This window comes from Lepus europaeus, chromosome 9 (assembly GCF_033115175.1).
Source record: "Lepus europaeus isolate LE1 chromosome 9, mLepTim1.pri, whole genome shotgun sequence".
NCBI lineage: Eukaryota > Metazoa > Chordata > Mammalia > Lagomorpha > Leporidae > Lepus > Lepus europaeus.
In genome coordinates, this window is record NC_084835.1 from 68,757,080 (window position 1) to 68,783,811 (window position 26,732).

General features: G+C 39.7%; 1 protein-coding gene across 1 annotated transcript in view; it reads right to left on the reverse strand.

Moving 5' to 3' along the window:
- Window positions 1-1,105: 1,105 nt before the first annotated feature.
- Window positions 1,106-26,732, reverse strand: part of USP14 (ubiquitin specific peptidase 14) — a 52,509-nt gene continuing 26,882 nt past the window's right edge. Inside the window, exons 7-16 of the mRNA XM_062201439.1 lie at window positions 23,187-23,317; window positions 22,006-22,086; window positions 21,552-21,634; window positions 20,938-21,052; window positions 18,373-18,438; window positions 18,130-18,222; window positions 16,505-16,633; window positions 3,896-3,956; window positions 2,496-2,603; window positions 1,106-2,000 (exon numbers count right to left, since the gene is read on the reverse strand). Of these exons, the coding sequence (XP_062057423.1) occupies window positions 1,849-2,000; window positions 2,496-2,603; window positions 3,896-3,956; window positions 16,505-16,633; window positions 18,130-18,222; window positions 18,373-18,438; window positions 20,938-21,052; window positions 21,552-21,634; window positions 22,006-22,086; window positions 23,187-23,317 (1,019 nt within the window). The 3' untranslated portion in view covers window positions 1,106-1,848. The remainder of the gene's footprint in view (window positions 2,001-2,495; window positions 2,604-3,895; window positions 3,957-16,504; window positions 16,634-18,129; window positions 18,223-18,372; window positions 18,439-20,937; window positions 21,053-21,551; window positions 21,635-22,005; window positions 22,087-23,186; window positions 23,318-26,732) is intronic.

The window sequence follows — 26,732 nt, forward strand, 5'->3', positions numbered from 1 at the left end:
ATATAAGGCACATTCAGGAATCAAGACTTTTTTGCCTGCTTGCTCTTAAAGACCTTACATGCAAGGCTGAAATCTAACACAGCCCTATTTGTTTAAAATACTACTGGTGTAAATCCAATTGTTTAAAGGTATCTTTGGAATAGTGCTTTTTTTTTTTTTTTAAGATCAAATAAATGAAACCAAGTTTTTTTTTCATAATGATGCAAGGAATTTACATTTTTTAAAACTCGAATACATTCCATACGAGGCTTACTACGTACTTCATTTTAAACCTACCTCACTGGCCTAGGAGCTGCAACATCCAGCAAGTGAGAAAATCTGCATTCTAACTGCTAAATTCATATCCTTAACAAAACTATCCTGACCGAATATGACAAAGAAAAAGACTATAAAGTTACAGGCATCATACAAACACTAATCATTACAACTTTTAGTATCATCACCTCCATTCTATTCTGCCCCCCAATAAAAGAACTGATTGCCAAGTCAATGTTGAGATGAAGAAGCTGTTAAAGAAATTTCCCTGAAAAGCTTATTTTATCCCCTAATGTTCTCAGATTACATTGCTCAGATGTGAGAGGAAAATGACCATCATTCTCTTAAGAATCTAACATTTTACCAGTGTGATGCTCTACTGAGCACTGAAACAACATCGTGATAGTCCCCAAGCTTTAAATACCTAAGTCAATGTCCGACACAGCTACTATTCAATCCTTTATCTTCCCTAGCAATCAACCAAGGCTCTTGAAACACAGAAAAGTATCAAAATCTAAGAAACTTACCATACCTCATATTCCTGGTGTTTTCTACCATTACTTTAAAAAAACCACTAGTACTAAATCCTGAGGTGGACACAAGATTTTGGGAATTAACAGGAGAATAAATAACTGAGCCAAGGAACGATTCTGACCAGTAACATCACTACATTCAGCATCCAAAGTTATCTATTACTTTTACAACTCTGCCTGAAGAGGTAAAGAAGATAAATATTTTTAAATGGATACATTAACAGTACAGTAATATTAACCATCTGCAGAAATTATATAGTATTAAACATATCAATCTTTAGCCAAGCTCTAACACTCAGAAGACAAGAGATCAAAAGCTGTTTATCCCCCTTTTTTATTAAATATCCTCATTTTCTAAAAATAAGCCACCAGAGCTTGTCAACATTTAAGGCTGATTACTACAAAACCATTGCAAAGTTACATGTACAAGCCATAGTACATTGGAGAGAGACACAATAATAAATGTATAATCAAATGTACTCTTACTGATCACAATTTATTTTAAAGTCATGAAAAGCCAGCAAGAGTCCGGCTGGATAAATACTTGATTGTACCCATGTTCCCATGGGATGTGAAAAGCAGCACTGAAGTACACAAGGAGAGCAACACTTCTTTTTCCACCTTCTTGGAAAAATTTTGTTAGATAAGGCAAAGGATGGGCAGCTACTGAGTGATGGTTTGAACCATGCAACAACAAATAATAGGTAGTAAGTGCAATAAACATCGGATTGCTAAACCATCGGCTTAGGGAAAAAAGCAGGGAGGAAAATTACCACAATGTAATGGTTGAAAAGCATTTGAACTCGAATTTTTAAAAATTAATGCAAGAAATTAGCTTTTTAAAAATGTCTTCCATCCACCTTTATACATGGCAGCACAACCCAAAGAAAATTTTTTCTGTATTTTTTTAGTTTGAAATTTGGAGCAGGTCTGCTTCTGCCCTCGTTTCACATGAGGGGAAACAGATAGAACCACCTAAATGTCTTTCTCTAAAGCTCTGGATTATAGAAATGATCAACAAATAGCATTTCACACCTAAGCATAAATAGCTACATGAAGATTACTGTTCATTTTCCTCTTCCATTATTTCAACTCTGCGAGGCCCGTAGAGTAAAACATAGGCGATATGCCAGTCTCCACCACCAGAAAGCCGCAAGATATCCTCTGGTGTGACGATGCTGACTTTATCATCATCAAACTTAATCCATTCATCTAAACCACAGAAAAGAAAATGGAAGTTAACATTACCCAGGAATCTTTTCAAAGTCTCATTTCAAGATAGGTACTGAGTAAGCTGGGGCTCTACAGCACTCCGTCTGAACCAACAATTAGTGGTTCAGAGGATGGGGGTGTCCAGACAAGTATGAGGGGTGCATGAGGTCCCAACTGCTTCAACACTACCAACAAATAGATGAATCCACACAAAAAACCCAAAACTGTAAATACCATTTCTTGCTATTTTTTTAATGACATTTTAAAAATGTTATTTATGTTAATAAAAATGTGTGCTTGTCATTTTCAAAATTTTTTAATTTCTCAATTATAACTGCTAACATTGCATTAAAATATTTAAGCATCATAAACAAAAGCTCCTCGGGACCTCAATAATAAGGATATAAGGAATGAGACCACACATGCACACAAATGCTCAGAACTATACAATTTATGATAAATTATTATGAGTAGTTAAAAAGAATGAGCACTTACCGTGTTTCCTTTTCACCCATGATACATAATGACCTGAAGAACTAGACCTTCCCTGGTGTGTCAGCACTGCTTGTAAGTCATAGTATCCACAATTATTGGAGCCAATATCTAAAGAAAGATGGAACTCTATTAACACTGGACAATAAATACTCAAACATGTACTTTCTCTGGCTAAGTTAACAATCAGAAATAACTGCTTTAGATTAGAGAAGCACTGCTTTATTAGAATGCATAAGTTACCACATCCAATCAGAATTAAGGCTTCATGTTAAACAGCCTTTCAGAGCAGACATTTGTCACAGTGGCTGAGACCCCTTAAGACACCCACACCCCAAATTCAGAGTGCCTGATTCAAGTTCAGTAGTTGCTTCTGATTCCAGCTTATTGCCAATGTGCAGCCTGGAAGGCAATCAGTGATGGCTCAATTAGATGGGTCCCTGTCACTCAAGTGAGACCAGGCTCCTGACTTTGGCCTGGTCCAGCCGTGGCAGTTGTGGGCATTTGGGAAGTCAGCCAGTAGATGAAAGATACCTCTCTCTCTCAAACAAAATGAAAATAAATTTAAAGTGTATCACTCAGAAGTGTACGGTAAGACTAATTTTACTGTATGTCATGTTAAGGTCATTCAAGAAACCTGACTTAACAAAATAAAAAGGGGGGGAGGGGGCCCGCGGGCGGACAGAGCCGTGGCATAGAAGGCTACACCTCCAACTGCAGCACTAGCATCCTAGGAGGGTGCCAGTTCAAGTCCCCACAGCTCTACTTCTGATCCAGCTCCCTGCTAATGTGCCTGGGAGAGCACTGAAAGATAGTCCAAGTACTTAGGCCCCAACACCCACGTGGGAGACCTGGAAGAAGCTCCTAGCTTCGGCCTGGCCCAGCCCCTGCCTTTGCAGCCATTTAGGGAGTGAATCAGCAGATGGATGATTCCCTCTTAACTTGGCCTTTCAATTTCAAATAAAATTTTTTTTTTAATTTTTATTTTATTTATTTGAAAGTCAGAGTTACAGAGAGAGGTAGAGACAGGAAGAGAGAGCTTCCATCTGCTGGTTCACTCCCCAGATAGCCGCAACGGCCGGAGCTGAGCTGATCTGAAGCCAGGGGCCAGTAGCTTCTCCCAGGTCTCCTACGTGGGTGCAGGGACACAAGGACCTGAACCATCTTCCACTGCTATCCCAGGCCATGGCAGAGAGCTGGATCAGAAGAAGAGCAGCTGGGACTCGAAGCGGATGCTTCAGGCCAGGGCTTTAACCCGCTGTGCCACAGCACCGGCCCCTCAAATAAATATTTTTTTAAAAAACAGCATGAGATCCAAATAGATATGTGCCAATAATTTCCCCTCAAAAAACATACAAGCTCACACAAGGATAACTCAATCGGAATGACAATTTCACACTTACCATCTGCAAATGAAAAGGGTTCATACCTAACTTCTTTCTGGGGACTGCTCTTCTTGTCACTCTAAGGGGAAAAATATTGTGAATTTAAAATCATATTCTGTTATTGGAAGTAAAATTTGTATTCTCAATGAGCTTCTGATTTCGCAAATATTTACTATTTACAATGCAAAGCACTGAGGTAAATAACTATCTACCTCACAGATTACAGCTCCCTGCTAATGCACCCAAGAATGTAGAAGATGTTCCAAGTGCTTGGGCCTCTGCCACCCACGTGGGCAACTCGGGGTTCAGGCTCCTGGCTCTGGCCTGGCCCAAAAATGGCAATTAGGTCAACGAGTTCTTTCCCCACCCAGACAAGGGACTTTCTTATCCACGGTACAGAAGGCAGCATGAGCTTCAAATTCATACCTATTCTCCCCGTCCCCACATCCCTCCAGGCCATGTGTAAGGCCTGGGGTGCCAGACAGATGCTTCCTACATATCTGGTCTGTGTCACATCTGAAGGACACAACTTAAATCCTCCATCTTTTTAGAATAATCTTCTAAAGCAAACCTGCTCTCAGACCCTGAGGGAGACGTCATCTTTATTATACAGGGCAGGAAATCTACTCTTGGCTGAAAAGGAACACATTGTGTACTCTCAGGCTGTTTAGTACTCAAACTTCCTTGAAAAGAATTTAGAAAAAACAGAAGAGCTATCAGTGCCCTTGCTCTCTAAAGTTAAGAAACCACGAGATCTGTCTCCTACAAAATGGCAATAGGTCAGACATCACTGCAGGACCCGTGAATAAAGAAATGGAAACATCAAATTGAAGTAACCTCTATTCCCATGCCCCTCCCCATCAAGCCCTGCCACTGACCAAAGCAAAGATGATGGGTAGTATTAATGACACTTAGGGACAGAATCATCAAGTACTTACTCAATAAATTTGGATTAAAGTATCAATTATTCCATGCTCTGAGAGAGCAACTCTATCTAATCCATGGTAGTGGCCCTGTCCCTCATGCCTCCACCTCTGACAAGCTCAGGACAAGGACAAGCAAGCAAGTGATGCTGGGATTATAAGGGGTTTGTTACACAGCGGAACAGAGCAGGCTGGTGAAAGGCATGGTTTAGGTAACCACTCTGGGCACACAACAAGCCACTTCAAAAAGAGGGATCTTGTTATTTCTTTCCTTTCTGTGTTAAGATTTTTCCTTTGTTTGCTCATCTTTCTTCACTTCCACCTTACCTACACTTACATAACCTAACAGTTGACAGCACTATTCAACTGACATGGTTTTACAGTGATATATCTTCATTTACTTAGCCACTAAGGATACATCCAGTTGATTGCACATCTGGGCTATTATGAATAGTGCTGTAGTAAACACAGGAGAGCATGTGTTTCTTCTGGTGTACTGAACTCAGTTCTTTTGGATAAATACCTAGTGGTGGAACTGTTGGGTTATGATAGTTCTATTTCTAATTTTCTGAGGCACCTCCACAGTGCTTTCCATGATACTAACTTACATTTTTCCATTATACTAACTTACATTCCCACCAACAGTATGTAAGAGTTCTGCCATTCTATGCACCCTCATCAGCATTTGCAAATTTTTTTTCTATTGGATTATATTTGGAGATGACATCTCATTATGATTTTGCTGAACATTTCCCTAATGAGTGATGTTAAGCATTTTCTCATATACTTGCTGGCCATTTGTGTATCTTTTAAGAAATGTTTATCTTGGGCCAGTGCTGGGGTACAGCAGGTTGGGGCCCCAGCCTGCAGCACTGGCATCCCATATGGGCACTGGTTGCCCAGTTGCTCCACTTCTGATCCAGCTGTTAATGCACCTGGGAAAGCAGCAGAGAATGGCCCAAGTGCTTGGGCTCCTGCACCCATACGGGAGACCTGGAGGAAGTTCCTGGCTCCTGGCTTTGACTCAGCCCCAGTCATTGCAGCCATCTGGGGAGTGAACCAGAGAATGGAAGACCTCTCTCTCTGTGTGTCCCTACCTCTCTAACTCTGCTTTCAAATAAATAAATATTGAACAACAAAAAAAGAAATGCCCAGTCAGGTGATTTCCCCATTTTTTAATCAAATTATTTGTTGCTTTGCTACTGAGTTTTGTTTCTACAGCCTTTAACAAATGTATTCTGAATATTGAAACCTGTCAAATGAATATTTTTCTCCTGTGCTGCAGGCTATTTTCACTCTGTGGTTGCCTTTGCTGTACACATTTTTAGTTCAATATAATCTGATTTGTTTACCTTTGCTTTTGGTGCTTGTGCTTTTGAGATCTTATGCAAAGAGTCACTGCCTATATTAATGTCTGAAGTAGTTCCCCTATGTTTTCTTCTGCTTGTTTCATAATTTTAGGTCTTTGATCCATTCTGAGTTGATTTTTATATTCAGTGAGAAAACTCTAGTTTCATTCTTTTGCATTTGGATAAATGCAATTTTCTCAGCACCATTTATTACAGAGATTGTCCTTTCTCCAGTGTACAGAGACTCTTCTAAATAATGCATGGTCAAAAAGGAAGTCTCAAATGAAAAAAAATTTAAGGAGGGGCCTGTATTGTGGCACAGCAGGTTAGGTTAAGCTACCACCTGAGACACCTGCATTTCATATCACAGTGCCCATCTGAGCTCCGGCTACTTCTCTCTGATCCAGCTCCTGCTACAGGCATCCTGGGAGGTCTCAAATAATGGCTCAAGTACTTGGGCCCCAGCTATTCATCTGGGAGACCTAGATTGAGTTCCAGATTCCTGGCTTCAGTCTGGCCCACCACTAACTGTTGCAAATATCAGGGAAGTGAACTAGCAGACGGAAGCTCTCTCTCTCTCCTTCCTCTGTCACTCTGCATTTCAAATAATATATAAGTAAACATTAAATAAAAATTACAAAGGACAAAGATTAAAATGCAATATATCAAAATTCTGGGACACAACAAAACTACACTGAAAGGGAAATTTATAGCACTAAAGCCACATGAGAAACTCTGAAAACACTAACCTAAGTCTCCACCTCAAAAACAGAAAAAGAACAAAATAAACCCAAAGCAAGCAGAAGAAAGGAAATAAGCCCAAAAGCCAGTAAAATTAAAAAAGGAAATAGAGAAAAAACATCAGTGAAATAGAGCTAGTTTTTGTAAAGGTCAAAAAGGTAGCAAGAGTAAGGAAGAATGAAACAAAGGACAGATATCACTACACAGAGCACAGATCTGAAACCGACAGAAAAATACAGTCTGGACCACACATGTAACATTTCACAATGGAGCTGAAAAATTCCTATTCCCCAGTGATATCACAGATGTCATCAAGTCATGGCACGATGCATTACGTGTTAGTAGTGGCAATGGTGTAAAACAAACCTGCTGTGCTGCCAGTGGTATAAAAACAAATAGGTACAGTACATGATACATGATAATAACTATTACTGGCTTATGTATTTACTATACTTTTAATCATTACTTTAGAGTGTACTTCCTCTACTTACGAAAAATTTACTTTGAGGAGCCAAGACGGCAGCATAGCAACAGGACATTCTATGGGTATAGATAGTTAATAAGGCAAGGAGATGCGGGCTGGTGACAGAGCCAGAGAAATCCGGGAGTCCAGCAGAGACTGAGCAGGCCCACACAGGGGGAGCAAAAAGTCACTGAGACACAGCAGAGGTGCCGTGGAGAAGCAGAACGGGGGGGGGGGGGGGGGGACGGCACCCCTCGCCTCCCAGCTCCCTGGGCGGACCAGGTGAGACGCTAGGTCGGGAGTTCACGGAGCTGCGGTTAGCAGCAGCCATTAGCAGCGGGCGGGAGAAGTGAGGGAACTGTTTGAAATTCCAAGAGGGAAGAATCACGGAAAAGACGAACTAGGGCATACCCCCACCCATCCACATCTCCCCATCCCCCTAATCAGACCTGCAGCCGGCTGGGAGAAGTCATATTGTCTGTTTACAACTCCAAACGTAAACACAGTGCTACCGCCTTCCGTGCACACGCCCATCGATTGTGAAGCCACTCTGCCACACACCCCCCACCCCAAAGCAAGGATCAACATTTCAGATCTGCAAGATTCTATCAAACAACCCAACATTCAGATCCTAGGAATTCCACAAGGCATCAAAACAGAGAAAGGATTAGAAGGGCTTCTTAATGAAATAATAGCAGAGAACTTCCCCTTCTGGAGAAAGAAAGGGACATCCAAGTTCAGTAAATCCAAAGAACTCCCAGTAGACATGACCAGAAAAGATCCTCACCTAGACACATAGTGGCAAAGCTCTCCCCAGTAACATGCAAAGATCCTAAAATGTGCCTGAGAGAAACGCCAAATCACATTCAGAGGAAACCCGATTAAACTCACCCCAGCACCTTGCAGCGCCGGCACACCGGGTTCTAGTCCCAGTCGGGGCACCGATCCTGTCCCGGTTGCCCCTCTTCCAGGCCAGCTCTCTGCTGTGGCCAGGCAGTGCAGTGGAGGATGGCCCAAGTGCTTGGGCCCTGCACCCCATGGGAGACCAGGAGAAGCACCTGGCTCCTGCCATCGGATCAGCGCGGTGCACAGGCCGCAGCGCGCCTACCGCGGTGGCCACTACCGCGGCGGCCATTGGAGGGTGAACCAATGGCAAAAGGAAGACCTTTGTCTCTCTCTCACTGTCCACTCTGCCTGTCAAAAAAAAAAGATAAACTCACCCCAGACTTCTTATCACAAACCCTTCAGGCAAGGAGAGAATGGTGAGACACACTCTAAGTCTTAAGAGAAAAACACTGAAAACCCAGATTACTGTACCCTGCAAAACTCTCATTTATGAATGAAAGAGAAATAAGGATCTTCCACAGCAAACACACTGAAAGAATTTGTAAGCACACACCCAGCTCTAGGAAACATGCTCAAACAAAACATGCTACACACAAACACAAAAACAGGAATATCACTGGAAAAGTAGATAATTACCCAGCAAAAGAACAAATGAAATCCAAAGTACATAACCAGAACTATTTACAGAAACATGACAGAGCAAAGTTGGTACTTAACAATAGTAACACTGAATGTAAATGGTCTTAACTCCCCAGTTAAAAGACACAGACTGGCTGAATGGATTAAAAAAGAAAACCCATCTATCTGCTGCCTACACAAAACACATCTTACCAACAAAGATGCTCAGACTGAAAGTGAAAGGATGGAAAAAGATAATCCAGGCCAACAGAAACCAAAAAAGAGCTGGTGTGGCCATCCTAATATCAGACAAAATAGACTTTAACACAAAAACCATCAAGAGACAAAGAAGGACAAATCAACAAAATTGAAACAAACAAACAAAAAAAATACAAAAGATCAACAAAACGAAGAGCTGGTTTTTTGAAAAAATAAACAAAACTGACATGTCATTAGCCCAACTAACCAAAAAAAGGAGAGAGAAAACCCAAATCAACAAAATTAAGAGATGAAAAAGGAAATGTAACAACAGATACTACAGAAATAAAAATCATCATCGGAAATTACTACAAAGAGCTGTATGCCAACAAACTAGGAAATGCAGAAGAAACGGATTCCTGGACACATACAACCTACCTAAATTGAACTATGAAGACATAGAAAACCCTAAACAGACCCATAACCAATCAGAAATCGAATCAGTAATAAAGGCCCTCCCAACAAAGAAAAGCCTAGGACCGGATGGGTTCACTGCTGAATTCTACCAAACATTTAAAGAACTAATTCCAATTCTTCTGAAGCTATTTAAAACAATTGAGAGGGACAGAATCCTTCCAAATTCCTTCTATGAAGCCAACATCACCTTAATCCCTAAATCTGGGAAAGATGTAACAAAGAAAGAAAACTACAGACCAATTTCCCTGATGAACAGACACAAAAATCCTCAACAAAATCCCAGACAATCAAATTCAACAACACATCAGGAAGATCATTCACACAAACCAAGTAAGATTTATCCCTGGTATGCAGGGGTGGTTCAACATTCTAGATTCAATCAATGTGATACATCACATTAACAAACTGCAGAAGAAAAACCATATAATCTCAAGAAAAACCATACGCATCTGAATAGATGCAGAGAAAGCATTTGATAAAATACATGATGAAAAACCCTTTCATGATGAAAACTATAAGCAAATTTGGTCTAGAAGAAACATTCCTCAACATAATTAAGGCAATTTACAAAAAACCTCATAGCCAGCATCCTATTAAGGGGGAAAAACTGGAAGCATTCCTACTGAGATCTGGAACCAGACAAGGATGCCCACTTTCTCGCTGCTATTCAATATAGTCCTGGAAGTTTTAGCCAGAGCCATCAGAAAAGAAAAAGAAATTAAAGGGATTCAGATCGGTAAGGATGAAGTCAAACTATGCTTATTTGTAGATGATATGATTTTATATATATAGGGAACCAAAAGACTACACAGGAGACTACTGGAACTCATAAGAGAGTTTGGTAACATAGCAGGATATAAAATCAACACACAAGAAACAACAGCCTTTGTATACACAGACAATGCCATGGCTGAAAAAGAACTCTTAGATCAATCCCTTTCACAATAGATACAAAAAAAAATTAAATACCTTGGAATAAATTTAACCAAGAAGGTCAAGGATCTCTATGACGAGAATTACAAAACTCTAAAGAAACAGAAGACATAAAAAAAAAAATGGAAGAGGGGCCGGCGTTGTGGAGCAGCGGGTTAACACCCTGGCCTGAAGCGCCGGCATCCCATATGGGTGCCGGTTCAAAACCTGGCTGCTCCACCTCCAATCCAGCTCTCTGCTGTGGCCTGGTTTGGCCCCCACACGCGCATGGGAGACCCAGAAGAAGCTCCTGGTTCCTGGCTTCAGATCAGCACAGCTCTGGCTGTTGCGGCCAATTGGGGAGTGAACCATCAGATGGAAGACTTCTCTCTCTCTCTCTGTCTCTCTCTGCTTCTCCTCTCTCTGTATAACTCTGACTTTCAAATAAATAAATAAATCTTTAAAAAAAGAATGGAAGAAACTTCCATGTTCATGGATCGGAAGAATCATCATCAAAATGTCCATTCCTCTGAAAATAATTTACAGATTCAATGCAATACCAATCAAAATACCAAAAATATTTTCAGATCTCGAAAAAATGATGCTCAAATTCATTTGGAAACATAAGAGGCCTAGGATAGCTAAAGCAATCTTATACAACAAAAATAAAGCTGGAGGCATAACAATACCAGATTTCAAGACATAATACAAGGCAGTTATAATCAAAACAGCCTGGTACTGGTACAAAAACAGATGGATAGACCAACAACAGAACAGAAACGCCAGAAATCAATCCAAGCATCTACAACCAACTTATATTCGACCAAGGAGCTAAAACCATTCCTTGGAGCAAGAACAGTCTCTTCAACAAATGGATCAACAAATGGTGCTGGGAAAACTGGATTTCCACATGCAGAAATATGAAGCAAGACCTCTACCTTAAACAAAAATCCATTCAAAATGGATTAAAGACCTAAATCTACAACCCAATACCATCAAATTACTAGAGAGCATTGGGGAAACCCTACAAGACATTGGCCTAGGCACAGAGTTCCTGAAAAAGACCCCAGAGGCACAGGCAATAAAAAACAAGATTAACAAGTAGGATTACATCAAACTGAGAAACTTCTGTACAGCTAAAGAAACAGTACAGAGGCAACCAACAGAATGGGTTGCAAACCATGCAACTGATAAAGGATAATAAGCAGAATATATAAAATGATCAAAAAACTCAACAACAGCAAAGCAAACAACCCAGTCAAGAAGTGGGCAAAGGACTTAAATAGACATTTCTCAAAAAAGGAAATCCAGATGGCGTACAGATACATGAAAAAATACTCAGGATCACTAGACATCAGGGAGATGCAAATCCAAACCACAATGAGGTTTCACCTCACTCCAGTTAGAATGGCTTTCATACAGAAATCAACAAACAACAAACGCTGGCGAGGATGTGGCAAAAAAGGTACTCTAAGCCACTGCTGGTGGGAATGTAAACTGGCAAGGCCACTATGGAAGATAGTTTGGAGGTACCTCAGAAATCTGAATATAGCCCTGCCATATGACCAGACATCCCACTCCTTGGAATTTACCCAAAACAAATGAAATCAGCAAACAAAAGAGACATCTGCACCTCTGTGTTTATTACAGCTCAATTCACAATAGCCAAGACATGGAATCAACCCAAATGCCCATCAACAGAAGACTGGATAAAGAAACTATGGGTTATGTACTCTATGGAACACTACATAGCAGTTTAAAAAAACGAAATCTGGTCATTTACAGCTAAATGGATGAATCTGGAAAATATCATACTGTGTGAAATAAGCCAGTCCCAAGAGACAAATATAATATGTTCTCCCTGATCTATGACAACTAACTGACCACCTAAAAGGAAACCTGTAGACGTGAAACAGACATTATGAGAAGCAATTACTTGAACAGCCCTTGTCTGGACTGTTGAACACTTTATTACTTCACTTTATCTATTTTTTTACTCTTTTTTTCTTCTCTACTTAATACCATTGGCTGAACTCTTTACTTAACATAGAATTAATCATAGATGTATTAAGTCAATTGAAAATAGATCACAATTAAAAATAAGAGTGGGAATGAGAGAGGGAGGAGCTGTACAAATCAGCACACATTCCCACAGACCTACCCCTAAGGATGAAACTAAAAACTTGCCATGGAACTCCAAATCCCATTTGGCTGGGTGGCACTAATCCCATGTTACATGATAAAGTCATCATATTAAGTATGGAACTGATCATATACATAGGACCATCAGTCAAAGGGATCACATAAAAAAGACCAAGTGCCTAGTAATAACAATAGATAGAATTACAAAGGAGAGAAAGTTCCAACACAGAAATCAGTCCACACAGCAGACTCATAGAATGACAAACACCCTAAACAGCACTCTGACCTCAGAATCGGCCTCTAAGGTCAATGAGAGCATTTCATGCATGGAAAGCCAAGACACAGTGGCAAAAATGGTTCTGCATGAAGGATCTCTGTGAGTGAGACCCTAGTGGAAAGAAGGGGCCAAAGAAGGATGTACTTTCCTCTGAAGGGAGGAGAGAACTTCTGCTTTGCATATGGCCCTGTCTAAAAACTGAAGGAGTTTGTGAATTCAAAAGGCTTCTATAGCCTTGGTAGCTCATGTCAAGAGCCTCATGTGATCACTGACATCATAAATAAGAATGTCAATTGTTAAATCAACAACAGGAGTCACTGTGCATTTGCTCCCCATGCTGGACTTCTGTCCTTAATGAGTTGTACTATGAGAATTAATGGTAAAACTTGTCTTCAAACTGTACTTTATACTTTCTGTGTCTGTGTGGGTGCAAATAGTTGAAATCTCTCCTTAGTAAAGAGTTTGTCGTCTGTATATAAAGTCAATCAAAAATGAATCTTGGCCGGCACCGCGGCTCAACAGGCTAATCCTCCGCCTTGCAGCGCCGGCACACCGGGTTCCAGTCCCGGTCGGGGCACCGGATTCTGTCCCGGTTGCCCCTCTTCCAGGCCAGCTCTCTGCTGTGGCCCAGGAGTGCAGTGGAGGATGGCCCAAGTGCTTGGGCCCTGCACCCGCATGGGAGACCAGGAGAAGCACCTGGCTCCTGGCTTCGGATCAGCGCTGTGCGCCGGCTGCAACGTGCCAGCCACGGCGGCCATTGGAGGGTGAACCAACGGCAAAGGAAGACCTTTCTCTCTGTCTCTCTCTTTCACTGTCCACTTTGCCAGTCCAAAAAAAAAAAAAAAAAAATCTTAATGGAAAATGGAATAGTAGAGGGAGTGGGAGGCGGGATGGGAGTGTGGGTGGGAGGGCAGGTACAGGAAGAAACACTATATCCCTAAAAGCTGTATATATGAAAATTTGTATTCATTAAATAAAAACATTCACTCAAAAAAATTTAAAAAGAAAATGCTACTGTAAAAAAAATACAGTATGTCTTGTAACATCAACAGCAGCCAATACTGCCTGTGTTGATTACATCAAGAAACTACATAGAGTGGATGGCCTATACTATGTAGGTCTGTGCAAGTACACTCTATGATGACTGCATGACCACAAAATTACTGGATCAGAAAATAGCCCTGTTGTTGAGCAACACAGTAACTATACTAGGAACAACTCCACACACAAATCTGAAACGCATGGGCCAGCACTGAGGCACAGATTAAGCCACAGCAAGCCCAATGTCTAAGTGCCGATTCGAGTCCCGGCTGCTCTGCTTCCAATCCAGATTCCTGCTAACATGCTAGGGAAAGCAAAGGAAGATGGCCCAAGTGCTTGGGTCCCTGCCACCCACATGGGAGACCTGAACAAAGTTCTTGGCTCCTAGCTTTGGCCTGGTCCAGTCCTGGCTATTGCAGTCATCTGGGAAGTAAACCAGCAGTTGGAATATCTCTTTCTCTGTCTCTCCCTCTCTCTCACTTTGGCTTTCAAATAAATTAAACTGAATCTTAAAACCTAATGGAAATGGAAAAATTCTGCAAAAACACAAACTTATTTTGTCAAAAACAGAGACGAGACATTTCTCTAAAGAGGAAATACAGACGGTTCACACGGAAGTACAAGTCCTGAAAGAATGGAATGAAGTTCCTAGGCTTACCCTTCAGGGCAAAGTTACTTTGCTTATATTATTTGAAGGGATTTGTGATGTCTATGAGGAGTAACCAGGAAAGGGTATTTCAAACATGTAATCAAAATGTATCTGTATTACTATTCTGCAAATTCAAAGCAGTAAGATAATATAAATTTTTGTTGAATGTACTGACATACTGTGGTCTGAAAATGTAGGTTTTTATTAAGCACATTAAATAAAGTGTTTGACCAGGAAAAAAAAAAAAGACATGCTGAACACCAAGATCCACTAGGGAACTAACTGCACATCCAAAACACAATCAGATATTACTACAAACCTATCAATGGCTAAAATAAAAACTAAACACATCAGCAAATGTTGGGCAAAATGCAAAGAAACCACATCAGTCACATGCTGCCGATCGGAATGTACAACGGATGGTACAGCCTTTCTAGGTAACACTTGAGAGTTTCTTGAAAAACTAAACATGCAACCTAAGCAACTGTGCCCCTGGACATTTGTTCCAAAGAAATGAAATAAATACTTATATCAAAACCAGTACACAAATGTCTAAGGCAGCCTTATTCATAATAGACAAATGCTGGAAAAAGTCGAGAGGTCTTGCAATAGGAGAATAGTTAAGCAAACATTGGTATATATTTACCAGGGAATACTAATTAGCAATTAAAATGAATGAACTACTGAGCTCCATAAGAATTTGGATGAATATCCAGATATTATGTGGAGTGACAAAAGTCAATCCCTAAAAAGTATTTTATTTCATTTATATGAGCTCCTTAAAATGACAAAATTAAAGAAATGGAAAACAGATTAGTGATGGCTGGGAATTAAAGAAGGGGTAGGGCAAGAGAGAAGTGAATCTATGGCCTCAAAGGGAAATTATGTGGCTCTTTGTGGAGATGACAATGTACTCTATCTTGACTACAAAAATGTCAATATGCTGGTTGCAATACTGAATTACTCTTTTGTGGGGCCAGCGCTGTGCCAACATCCCATATGGGCACTGGTTTGAGTGTTGGCTGCTCTACTTCCAGTCCAGCTCCCTGCTAATGTATCTGGGTAACCAGCAGAAGATGGCCCAAGCCCCTGGGACTCCGTACCCATATGGGAGACCCAAAAGAAGCTTCTAGCTCCTGGCTTGGGTCTGGCCCAGCCTGTTAGGGAGTCAACCAGCAGATGGAAGTGCTTACTCACTCGTGCGTGCTCTCTCTCTCTCCTCCTATCTCTGCCTTTCAAAAATAAAGAAAGAAATGAATCTTTAAAAAAAAAAAAAAAAGGAATTATCCTTTTGTAAGATGTTACCACTTGGGGGAAACTGGATAAAAAGTGATCAGGATCTCTGTAATCTCTTAAAACCACATGTGATTATATATTCTCAACATAAATTTTGTATATTATTTTTAACATACATGCAAATGGTGACCTGCAGAATTGTAATTTGAAAACCTGAAATACTTGGTAGTCACCTGGAATCTCTTTCATTCTGAAGAAAAAAATTCAACATATAATTTAATTATACCTTATCTGAACTTAAATATAAAACTGCTACAGTTACGATTTTGGCAGCCATTGAAATGCCAGCAGCACATATTAAAGGATGTGGCTTAGTGGGTGCAGTGGGCATAAACAAATCAACATTCTGTACCACCAATTCCACCTAAGATGGCACTAATTTCATGCCTCGCAAAGAAAATAAAAACATGTGCTGAACATACTGGGTAAGATTTTATGTGAACTGTTTTAGCAAATAAATACAAAAGGAATATAAGCTGAAGATCATGGGGAAAAAGAAAGTACTAAGGTTATTCACCATCAGAGACTCATTTACTGTTTCCTGTAGGCTAAAATACACCTTTATGTTTAAGATGTATATATCTGCTCATTGAAATACAGATTCATCCATCTTTACTGATAGATTAATACAAAGTAACTGCTAAGTCTTCATTGAAGATTAAAATATTAAAATTAGAAAATCAATAAAAACCTACTGTATTTGGCTGCTGATTCACTTTTTTATCTTCTATATCCTTGAATTTTGATCGAAAAGAGACCATTTTCTCTTGAAGTTCTGGTGTACATAATTCATACACATCCAACATAAGAGGAAATTTGACATCCTATGAATAAGCCAGAATGAAAAGAAATTTGTGAAAAGAATTAAAAAGTAGTTATTTACCTATGACACTGTCAACATAATGCATTCATAATTCAAATAAAAGGAAAATAAAATCTCTGAAAATCACTTGGAAATTTCTGCTTTAGAAAATTTAAAAATCAGAAAATCCTTAAAAATAAGCATCAGCTTTTTTAAGGTAAAAAACCTTTTAAGTGGATTTTCTATTGCTTACTGTAACCCACAAAAGTGACCACAGAGGAGTTATCAAAACATACAAAAAGAAGTGTTTTAGAAATATTAAACCAGTTGCTGTGAAAAAATGGATTTCCACAACAGGATTTCATTTACAAATTTTTTAACATTTGAAATAAAATTCTAGAGGGTTGGCATTGTGGCAAAGCAGGTTAAACTACCCCTTGAAATGTCAGCATCCCATAATGGAGTGCTGGTTCAAGTCCAGGTTGCTCACCTTCCAATCCATCTCCCCACTATGCCTGGGAAAGCACTAGAAGATGGCCCAAGTACTTGGGTTCTTGCCACCCACATGGGAGACCCCGATGGAGTTCTAGGCTCCTGGCTTTGAACTAGCCCAGCCTTGGTCACTGTTGCCATTTGGGGAATGAACCAATGGATGGAAGATCTGTCTCTTGCTCTGCCTTTCAAATAACTAAGTCCTTAAAAAAAGAAAAATTGTGGCTGTACATTATAGCATATAGGTTGAACCACAGCCTGTGATACCAGCACCCCATACTGGCACCAGTTCAAGTCCCAGCTGCTCCAATTCTGACCCCGCTCCCTGCAAATGGCCTGGGAAATCAGTGGAAGATGGTCCAAGTGCTTGGGACCCTATCATCAATGTGGGAGACCTGGATAGAGTTGTTGGCTCTTAGCTTCAGCCTCACACAGCCCTGACCATTGTGGTCACTTGGTGAGTGAACCAGTAGATCAAAGATCTTTTTGTCTCTGCCCCTCCCTCTCTCTAACTCTGCCTCTCGAATAAATAAAGCAGGAAAAGAGAAGGAGAAAGGTATATAGGTAGGTCAGTCAGTCTGTTGGTCAGTCTCAGGATTCAGATCTTTGTAGAAAAAAAAAAAAATCCCATGTTAGAGTGCCTCAGTTTGAAGTCCAGCTCCAGATTCTGATTCCAGCTCCTACTAATACAAAACTCAGGAAACAGCACTGATGGTTCACATACACATGGGATGAGTACCTGGATGAGTACCTGACTCCTAGACCCTGATCAACTCAGCCCCAAATGGTACACGCTTTTGGGGAGTGAACCAGCAGATAAGAGCTAGCTTTCTGTCTCTCTGCCTCTCAAATAAATATCAAATAGTTTCAATATATACTCTAATTTAGGACACTTTTCTAAAGTCAATAATTCCACTAAATGTTTCAAAGATTAAATACCCTAAAGAAATTAAAGAAAATAATTACAAGTAAGGAACTGCCTTCAAAGGATTGTATTTTATATACAAATTAAGGTTTGTCACTAACCTTAAGAACTTTGGCATTCACAGATTCCTTTTCTTTATAAAAAAATCGAACCATCTGAATAGTCAAGTAAGCAGGAAGCCGGCTGATCTTGGACTAAGAGAAAAAAAAAAGAAATTCTTTACATCCAATTATCAAACACATTTTTAATTCCTGAAAGACAAAAACAAATGCTGGATAAAATGAACTCACTGGAAACTTTCCAACAAAATTCAATTCAAATTCAAAAGGAATTGCACAACTTACAGATTTGATGTACAAAGCATTTCTTTGCAATGTTGGAGACTGTTTAGTGATTTCTTCCTGAAGTCGCTGAAAGAAGAACATATAAAAGATGACCAAATGTTAGCTTTAAATATTTTTTTCTGCAATACAGAATCATAGCTAATTCTTTTAAAACATATGACTATTTAGTAGGTAACATAGAGTATGTGTGTGGAATTATACCATCAAGAAAGAATTTGAAATGAAGACAATATAGAAAGGCTTTTAGATATTGTTTTTTTTAAAGATTTATTTATTCATTTCAAAGTCAGAGTTACAGAAAGGAGAGACAGAGACAGAGACAGAGAGAGAGAATATCTCTTTCATCCACTAGTTCACTCCCCAAATGGCTACAGGAGCCAGGAGCCTGGAGCTCCATCCAGGTCTTCTCTGTAGATACAGAGGCCCAAGGAGTCGGGACATCATCTGCTGCTTTCTTAGGCAGGGAGCTAGACCCGAAGCAGAACAGCTAGGACCCAAACTACCACCCATATAGGATGCCAGTGCTACAGGTGGCAGTTTAACCCAATACACCACAGCATTGGCTCTTAAATATTCTTAAATTATTATGAGGCATCAAATAAATTACATTAGTATGAACTCATCTGAGTATAAATGTTTGAAGTTTTTTAGTTATGATCCAAATTTAAAGAATTTATACTGTATTTTATATAACAAAGCCTTCTTTCATTATTCTATGGATTATCAGATATATTTATATTAGAGGAAAATCAAAAGAAAGTAAGAAGGGCCAGCGCTGTCACGTAGTAGGCTAAACCTCCACCTGCAGTGCTGGTATCCCATATGGGCACCAGTTTGTGTCCCTATTGCTCCACTTCTAGTCTAGCTATCTGCTAATAGCCTGGAAAAGCAGTGAAAGATGGCCCAAGTGCTTGGGCCCCTGACATCCACTTAAGATACGCAGATGAAGCTCCTGGCTTCAGCCTGGCCCAGCTGCAGCCATTGTGGCCATCTGGGGAGTGAACCACAGGATGGAATATCTTTCTCTGGCTCTCCTCTCTCTGTAAGTCAACTTTCAAATAAATATACGTCTTTAAAAAAATAAAAATGAAAAAATAAGAAAAGGCATAATACAGAAAAGTTCTGTTGATCTAAAGGCTGTGGGAAAGCCTATAGCCACTGTATATTCTTCACTACCAAGACTACCTTTCCATTTTTTTCCCAAACTATGGGAGGGGAGGGGAGGGGAGGGGGGAGGGAGGAAAGAGAGAGAAAGAGGAAGAGAGGAGAGAGGAGAGAGGAGAGAGGAGAGAGGAGAGAGGAGAGAGGGAGAGAGGGAGAGAGGAGAGAAGAGAGAGGAGAGGAGAGAGGAGAGGAGAGAGGAAAACAGAAGCTAGACAGTTTCAGTAACTTTCCTTAAAGTTAATACTCCAAGTACATTACAGGGCCCATGGAAACAACCCTAAGGAAAATTAAATATGCTCTTTCTCATTTATTGAGTGTGCCAAAGTAGAGCAAGGCATTATCAAAAGGCACTGGGTGCTATCACTTAACAGCATTAACACAGGAACACCCACACTGATTCAGATTATACCAGAATCTGTTAGTATATCTAGTTAATAATGATTTTTTTTCTATGAAACACAAAGTTGAAGTTTGACTTGTGAATATACAGCTGATTCTTGTTAGTCACAGTAATTATGTTATGCAATGTCATCATGAGCACTGAATTTGTAAATACTAAACTAGTGCTCCCAGGGAAAAGGGAGGTTATGTTCCCATGAGCCTCTGTTCACAGTATGTTCACTGACCAATCAATATACAACCTTGTTTCATGTGTGGTTTTCTTTTTTTTATATAGTGCTTTTTATTTTGCTTTTCAATTCCTGGGGAGAGAAAAACAGCATTCCCCTATTTCCTGGTTCACTCCTCAAATGCTCAGAAGGTGAGGCTAAGGAGTGAAGCCACAAGAGGGAACTCAATCCAGGGTCCCCATGTGGGTGGCAGGAACCCAATTATATAGGACTCCACTGTTGCCTCTCAGGGTCTGTGTTAGCAGTAAGCTGGAGCCAGAGAGGTGGGCAATGAACCAGGCACTTTGATAAGGGTCTCCTAACTGGTGGTTTAAAGCTAGATCAAATCCTGGGCCCTGTGAGTGTTTTTGTCTTAAAAATACATTATATCATATATAACTTTCAACTCATTGCCAAAGCAACTTAACTTATCCCCTGTACTTAGGAATAACGGATAGGACTTCACCACTATGCTTGCAGGCCAATTTAAACAGCAACATCACCATCAAAAGGCACAAAGAATAAGGCAGAAAAAAGGGCACTGAAATCACTGCAAAAAAAAAAGACACTTGTTTACACTATGAGAACTGAAACAAAAAGGCAAAGTACTGCTTTCCTTGTTTGACCTCAGCTGGGACTGTCTGTGTCAGGCAACTCAAAGTTGTATAACTGTGTATGTATGAAAACAACCATTAAACCATAAGTAGGGGCTTTGAGGTTCCAAGTAAGTTTCAGCAAGCAGGTGTCTTCATATAGAATCCACATGTAATGAGAGTCAACTAATAGTCCTTACCAACTTAAGTCCTGTGAAAAGATACTTGACTTCTTGATTGATAAAACAGCTAAGCTGAAGCTGATTTTCCTTTCCTTTGGTGACTTCTTCTTCTTCAGATTCTGTACATTTCATGCTTTACAAATAAGATAAGGAACATGCCAACAAGTATTAAATTTGTCATAAAATCCTGAATATAATAAATTATCCTAACGGCATTAAAAACTAAGATTCACTGATATTTCCTTTCTAAGTTTCTACCCATGACTTGGAAATTAGTATGATCATATCTGATGAATTGGTTTAATCTCATACGTAAGTTGACATATTTTTCATATAACCAAGTATTTCTAGAAAGTGAAATTAATGAGGTAGACTCTGCTAAAATCTTCTTAGGAAAATATAATGAATATCCTTAAAGTATAAATATAAGTAAACTTCAACAGCATTCCAATGGGTATATTTTTCTAAATTCTTCATTTCTATTATTATACTTTTACAGGCATGAAAACTTCTGAGGAATTTTTATTCTACCCCACCCACTACAATCATGTCAAAGAGCCAACTACTCTATACCAATTTACTTCTAATAAGTTATGAATACAGTCCACACAAATCTTTGCTCATAAGGATACGTAGTTTCAAACTCAACACCAAAGAACTGATCAATTAAACTTTTCTTTTTAGAAGGTGCCACTGCTGCTGCAGATGAATCTGTCTGTAAAAAATTAAAATGAAACAAAAATTTCAATTTTACTTTATATAGATATTAATGCCTATTTTCTTCCCCACAACCTAGTGTAGTAATACATAAGGTTTTTGTTTTTAATATAGTCCCTATGTGTAAAATCCTTCTGAAATTCAAAAAACACTATCAAAGATAACAGGTGCCCTAAAACACGCAAGATTAAGCTTAATAAATAATACATTATATTCAAATGTCAAATCAAGCACTCAAATCTGACTATAAATTAAGTACCCAAAGTATTCCAACACACTCATTAAGATGAAATTATTTCAAACTTTTGGGCAAATAAAACAACAAAAATGTATAACAAAAGTTTATAATTACAAATTAACTTCAATTACCTCTTTAACAGAATCATCCTCTATGGCTTCCAATTTCTGTTGCAATACTCGCATCATTTGTATCCAACATTCATTAGCATCCTAGAATTTTTAAAATGACATACTAAGTAAGTTATAAAATCCTTCTAAAATTATTGCTACCTTGGGGGAGAAAGCTTTCTTTTGAAAACACATTAAGCTAGGAGCCAGCACTGTGGCGTAGTGGATAAAACCACCACCTACTGTACTGGCATCCCATATGACCACCGGTTCGAGTCCTGGCTGTTCCATTTCCAATCCAGCTCTCTGCTTATGGTCTGGGAAAGCAGTAGAAGACTGCCCAAGTCCTTGGGGCACTGCACCCACATGGAAAACCTGGAGGAGGCTCCTGGCTTCCAACAACCCCAGCTCTGACTGTAGCAGCCATGTGGGAGTAAACCACTGAATGGAAGACTTCTCATTCTCTCTCTCTCTGAGACTCTGCCTCTCTAACTCTCTGCCTTTCAAATAAAGATTTTAAAAAATGTGCAGGACTCAAAATAAAAAAATGCTAAATTAGGAATTACATGATCTTCAAAAAAAATAAAGAATTCCACAAGAGTTTATTCATTCACTGAACAGCTATTTACTGAGCTCCTACTTGTGCCAAACACTGCTAGAATACATAGTGGTGAAAAACAGGAAAAATTCTCTAAGTTCAGATAGCGAAAAAGACCATGAAGAAAAAAAATGTTATGGGAGCAGGTGACCAGGGGAAAACAAAATGTGCTATTTCAATAAAGTAATCAGAGAAAGCCATGGAGTCAGGAGACCTGAAGGAAGCACTTACCTGACAGCCAAAAGAACAAGAACAAAGACCCTGCGATAAGAAGGTACTTCAAGGACATAAGGAAAAGGAAACCAGGTGGCTAGACAAACGTGAGCAAGGGAGAGATCTGGGACAAGCTCAGAGAAGCATCCAGGAGCCAGAGAATTTAGGACTAGTGTAGAAATGAACAGGGGACCAACATAATCTTACTATTATATATTAAAAAGAACACTGGGGGCCATGAGGAGAAACACTGCAGAGGGAGCAGAAACCAGATGGTGATGTGAGCCAAAACAGACTCATACTAGCATTTTTAAATACATCCCAGAAAGTATTATGAGTGCAGGAAATCTAAGTTTATGTTTGCAGAATGAAAAGACCTTGTCCTGATTACCTGTTGAAGATACTGTCCTTGTTCACCCTTCTCCGCAAACTGTGGGAAAGCCATGTGCAAAAACTGCAGTAGAATAATAGGTGGAATACTAGATGAAGTTTTATCCATGGAATCAAACAAATCTCTAAGGGCTTAAAAACAAAGCAAACACTGTGTTAGTAAAACAGTGATATATTTTATGCATGCTACTGAGAATTCCTAAAACAAAAAAAAGTCTTACTTAACTATTTAAAGTGTATCTATCTTTTCACAATTGTTGGACCACCAAAAAACAAGAACAAAAAAATTTTAAGTTTTAAAGAACTCACCAGAGGGTATTACAATACAATCAGTTTTTATAAAAACCTCAGCCCCGCCTCTTTTTCTTGTCTTCCCAAACGAGGTTGTATTAATACAGAGAACACATAACTCCCACCTAGGGATCAAATAGGCACGATGTCACTGCTGTGCCACTCTGCCAGGTTCAGGTCCTCAGGTCACCATACCCAACATCTCTTTGTGGATATTCATGTACTAAAATCCTGGATATTGAAACCTGGCTCCTTAAACATACTTCCTGATTCTACCATACCAAACAGCAAGGAACTTCACCTAATTTGCCTTCTTCAAAACCTTTCCTCTGCTTATCTCCTCCTACCAGCACAAATATGGTCATGGGCTCAGCTGTGCTCTTGGAGTTCAAAAGTGTCTTCCTCTGCTGTCTGCTGACTTCTGAGCGATCACAGTTTGCCCTTACTTCATGAACAACAAAGTGTTAATCTAACTTACCTTAACAGCTAAAATACGAATTGTCATTTATCAGTGATAACAGACTAAATAATCAGCAAATATGACAGCATCTGAGCACAAAGCAAGGATTCAATAAAATGTTCTTGAATAAAACATCTAAACCTAACTTGGAGAAAAGGTTGAAATTTGGGCATCGGCATCAAGCTAGTTATTCATTAAATAACAGAAATTTTCGTACTGTATTAAAGTACACCCGACTCAAAAAATAAAGCCAATTTGGGACCAGTGCTGTGGCTCAGTGGGCTAATGCCCTGGCCTGAAGCACTGGCATCCCATACAGGCGCCGGTTCAAAACCCGGCTGCTCCACTTCTGATCCAGCTCTCTGCTATGGCCTGGGAAAGCAATAGAAAATGGCCCAAGTCCTTGGGCCCCTGCATCCGCGTGGGAGACCCAGAACAAGCTCCGGCTCCTGGCTTCAGATCGGCGCAGCTCTGGCCGTTGAGGCCAATTGGGGAGTGAACTAGCAGATGGAAGATCTCTATCTCTACCTCTCTAACTCTTTCAAATAAATAAATCTTTAAAAATAAATAAATAAATAAATAAAATAAAGCCAATTTAAGATTTAGTATAAACCATCAACAGAGCATCATCAAAGTGTTTTATTCTTTCAAATGAAAAAGGTGAAGACATATAATCTAGATAGAGACAAATAATTCAAGATAAGGCCGGCGTTACAGCATAGCATACAGTTGCTGCCTGTAACGCCAACATCCCACATGAGCACTGGTTTGTGTCCAGCTACTCCACTTCCAATCCAACTCCCTGCATAATTGGCCTAGGAAAATCAGTGGAAGATGGGCCAAATGCTTGCGTCCCTTCCATGGGAGACCCCCAAGAAGCTCCTGGCTCCTACAGGACTAGCCCTGGCCATTGCAGCTGTGTAGGGGAGTAAACCAACAAAAAAAAAAGATGCTCACTCTCTCTCTCCATCTCTTCCTAGCTCTGCCTTTTGAATGAATGAATGAATGAATAAATAAATGTATGTCACAGTACTAAACAAAACTAATAATGTTAAACTTCCGAATTTTGCAAACTGGTAAATGTCTTGTGGTTCCAGATGTCCTCTTTAAGATTTTATGTACTTGAGAGATACAGACAGAGAGAAGGAGAGACAAACAGGTCTTCCATTCATTGGTTCACTTCCCAAACGGCCAGGCCGATCTGAAGCCAGGAGCTTCTTCTGGGTCTCCCACGCAGATGCGGGCCTTAGCAGAGAGCTGGACTAGAAGAGGAGCAGTTGGGACTGGAATCAGTGCCCATACAGCATGTAGATGCCACAGGTGGAAGCTCAGCCTACTATGCCACAGTGCTGGCCCCTAGATGTCCTTATTCTTATGATATATTGAATAAAACACATGATGCCTGGCATGTTATTCCAAAACGGTTCAGAAAAAAAATTATATGCAATACAGAAAACTGAGAAACAATGTTACAAAAAGTTGGATGACTTCTTGCAATTGTCATATAAATTTACTTAAAAAAAAGCTAAAAAGTCAAAAAGTGAAAGTGTAAAGAACAGTATTGTTTAGCTCACCAACAGTATAACTCTCCGCTCTATGATGCTGAAGTTTCTCAAATTCTGATTCACTCAAACACAAGCTATCAAATAACCTAGATACAAGTGATCACAATTTCATCTTAAACACTTCAAATGAAATCAACGTATTTTCAAGAGCAAAAGATTTACCTTCAAATAATGCAAAGAAATTACCATTTATTATACTAAAACTCAATAGTTTACCACAATGAGATAGCATTTCACATCCTCACAGTGGTTATACTCAAAAAGACGTACAACCCTGTTAGCAAGGATATGGAGAAATCAGAACCCTAATACACTGCTGGAGGGGATGTAACATGGTGCAAACCCCTTTAGAAAGCAGGCTGACATTCCCTTAAAATATGAAATATAAAATTACCAGCAATTCCACTCCTAGATATATACCCAAAAGAAAGGAAAATGTAAGTCACAAAAGGACATTTAGAAGTCAAAAAGCAGAAACACTAAAACGTCCACCATTGATAAATGAATAAATGAAATGTGGTATGTCCACACAATGGAAGCCTGTTTAGAAATAACAGCCTGGAAAGTACTGGCACATTTGACAATGTGGATGAATCTTACAGAAAGCAGGTTAAGAGTTTGGGGAGGGTCGGTGCTGTGGTACAGCGGGTTAAAGTCCCGTCCTGCAGCACCGGCATCCCATGAGGGCACCAGTTCAATTCTCAGCTGCTCCACTTCCAATCCAGCTCCCTGTTATGGCCTGAGAAAGCAGTAGAAAATGCCCCAAGTCTCTGGGCCCCTGTACCTACATGGGAGACTTGGAAGAATCTCCTGGCTCCTGGCTTCAGATCAGCTCAGCTCCAGCCATTGTGGCCATTTGGGTAGTGAATCAGTAAATGGAAGACCTCTCTCACTCTGTCTCTACCTCTCTCTGTAGCTCTTTCGAATAAATAAGATAAATCTCTAAAAAAAAAAAAAAAAAAAAAAAAAAAAACCGGTTTGGGGAGGGCTGAGAGTGGGAAAAGAAGAAACAGTCTAATGGGAAGGGAAGAAAGGAGGCTAGAGAGGTGCTTTCTGGAGTGATGAAAATACTCTAAAACTGACTGGTGACACTGCCCAAATCGAAATACTCATACTAAAAAACAATTAACTGCATACTTCAAATAGGTGAATTGTGCAATATATCTCAATAAAGCAAATGTCTATGATTGGGGTGGAATACAGTTCTCATGTAATAAAGAAACAAGTTAAT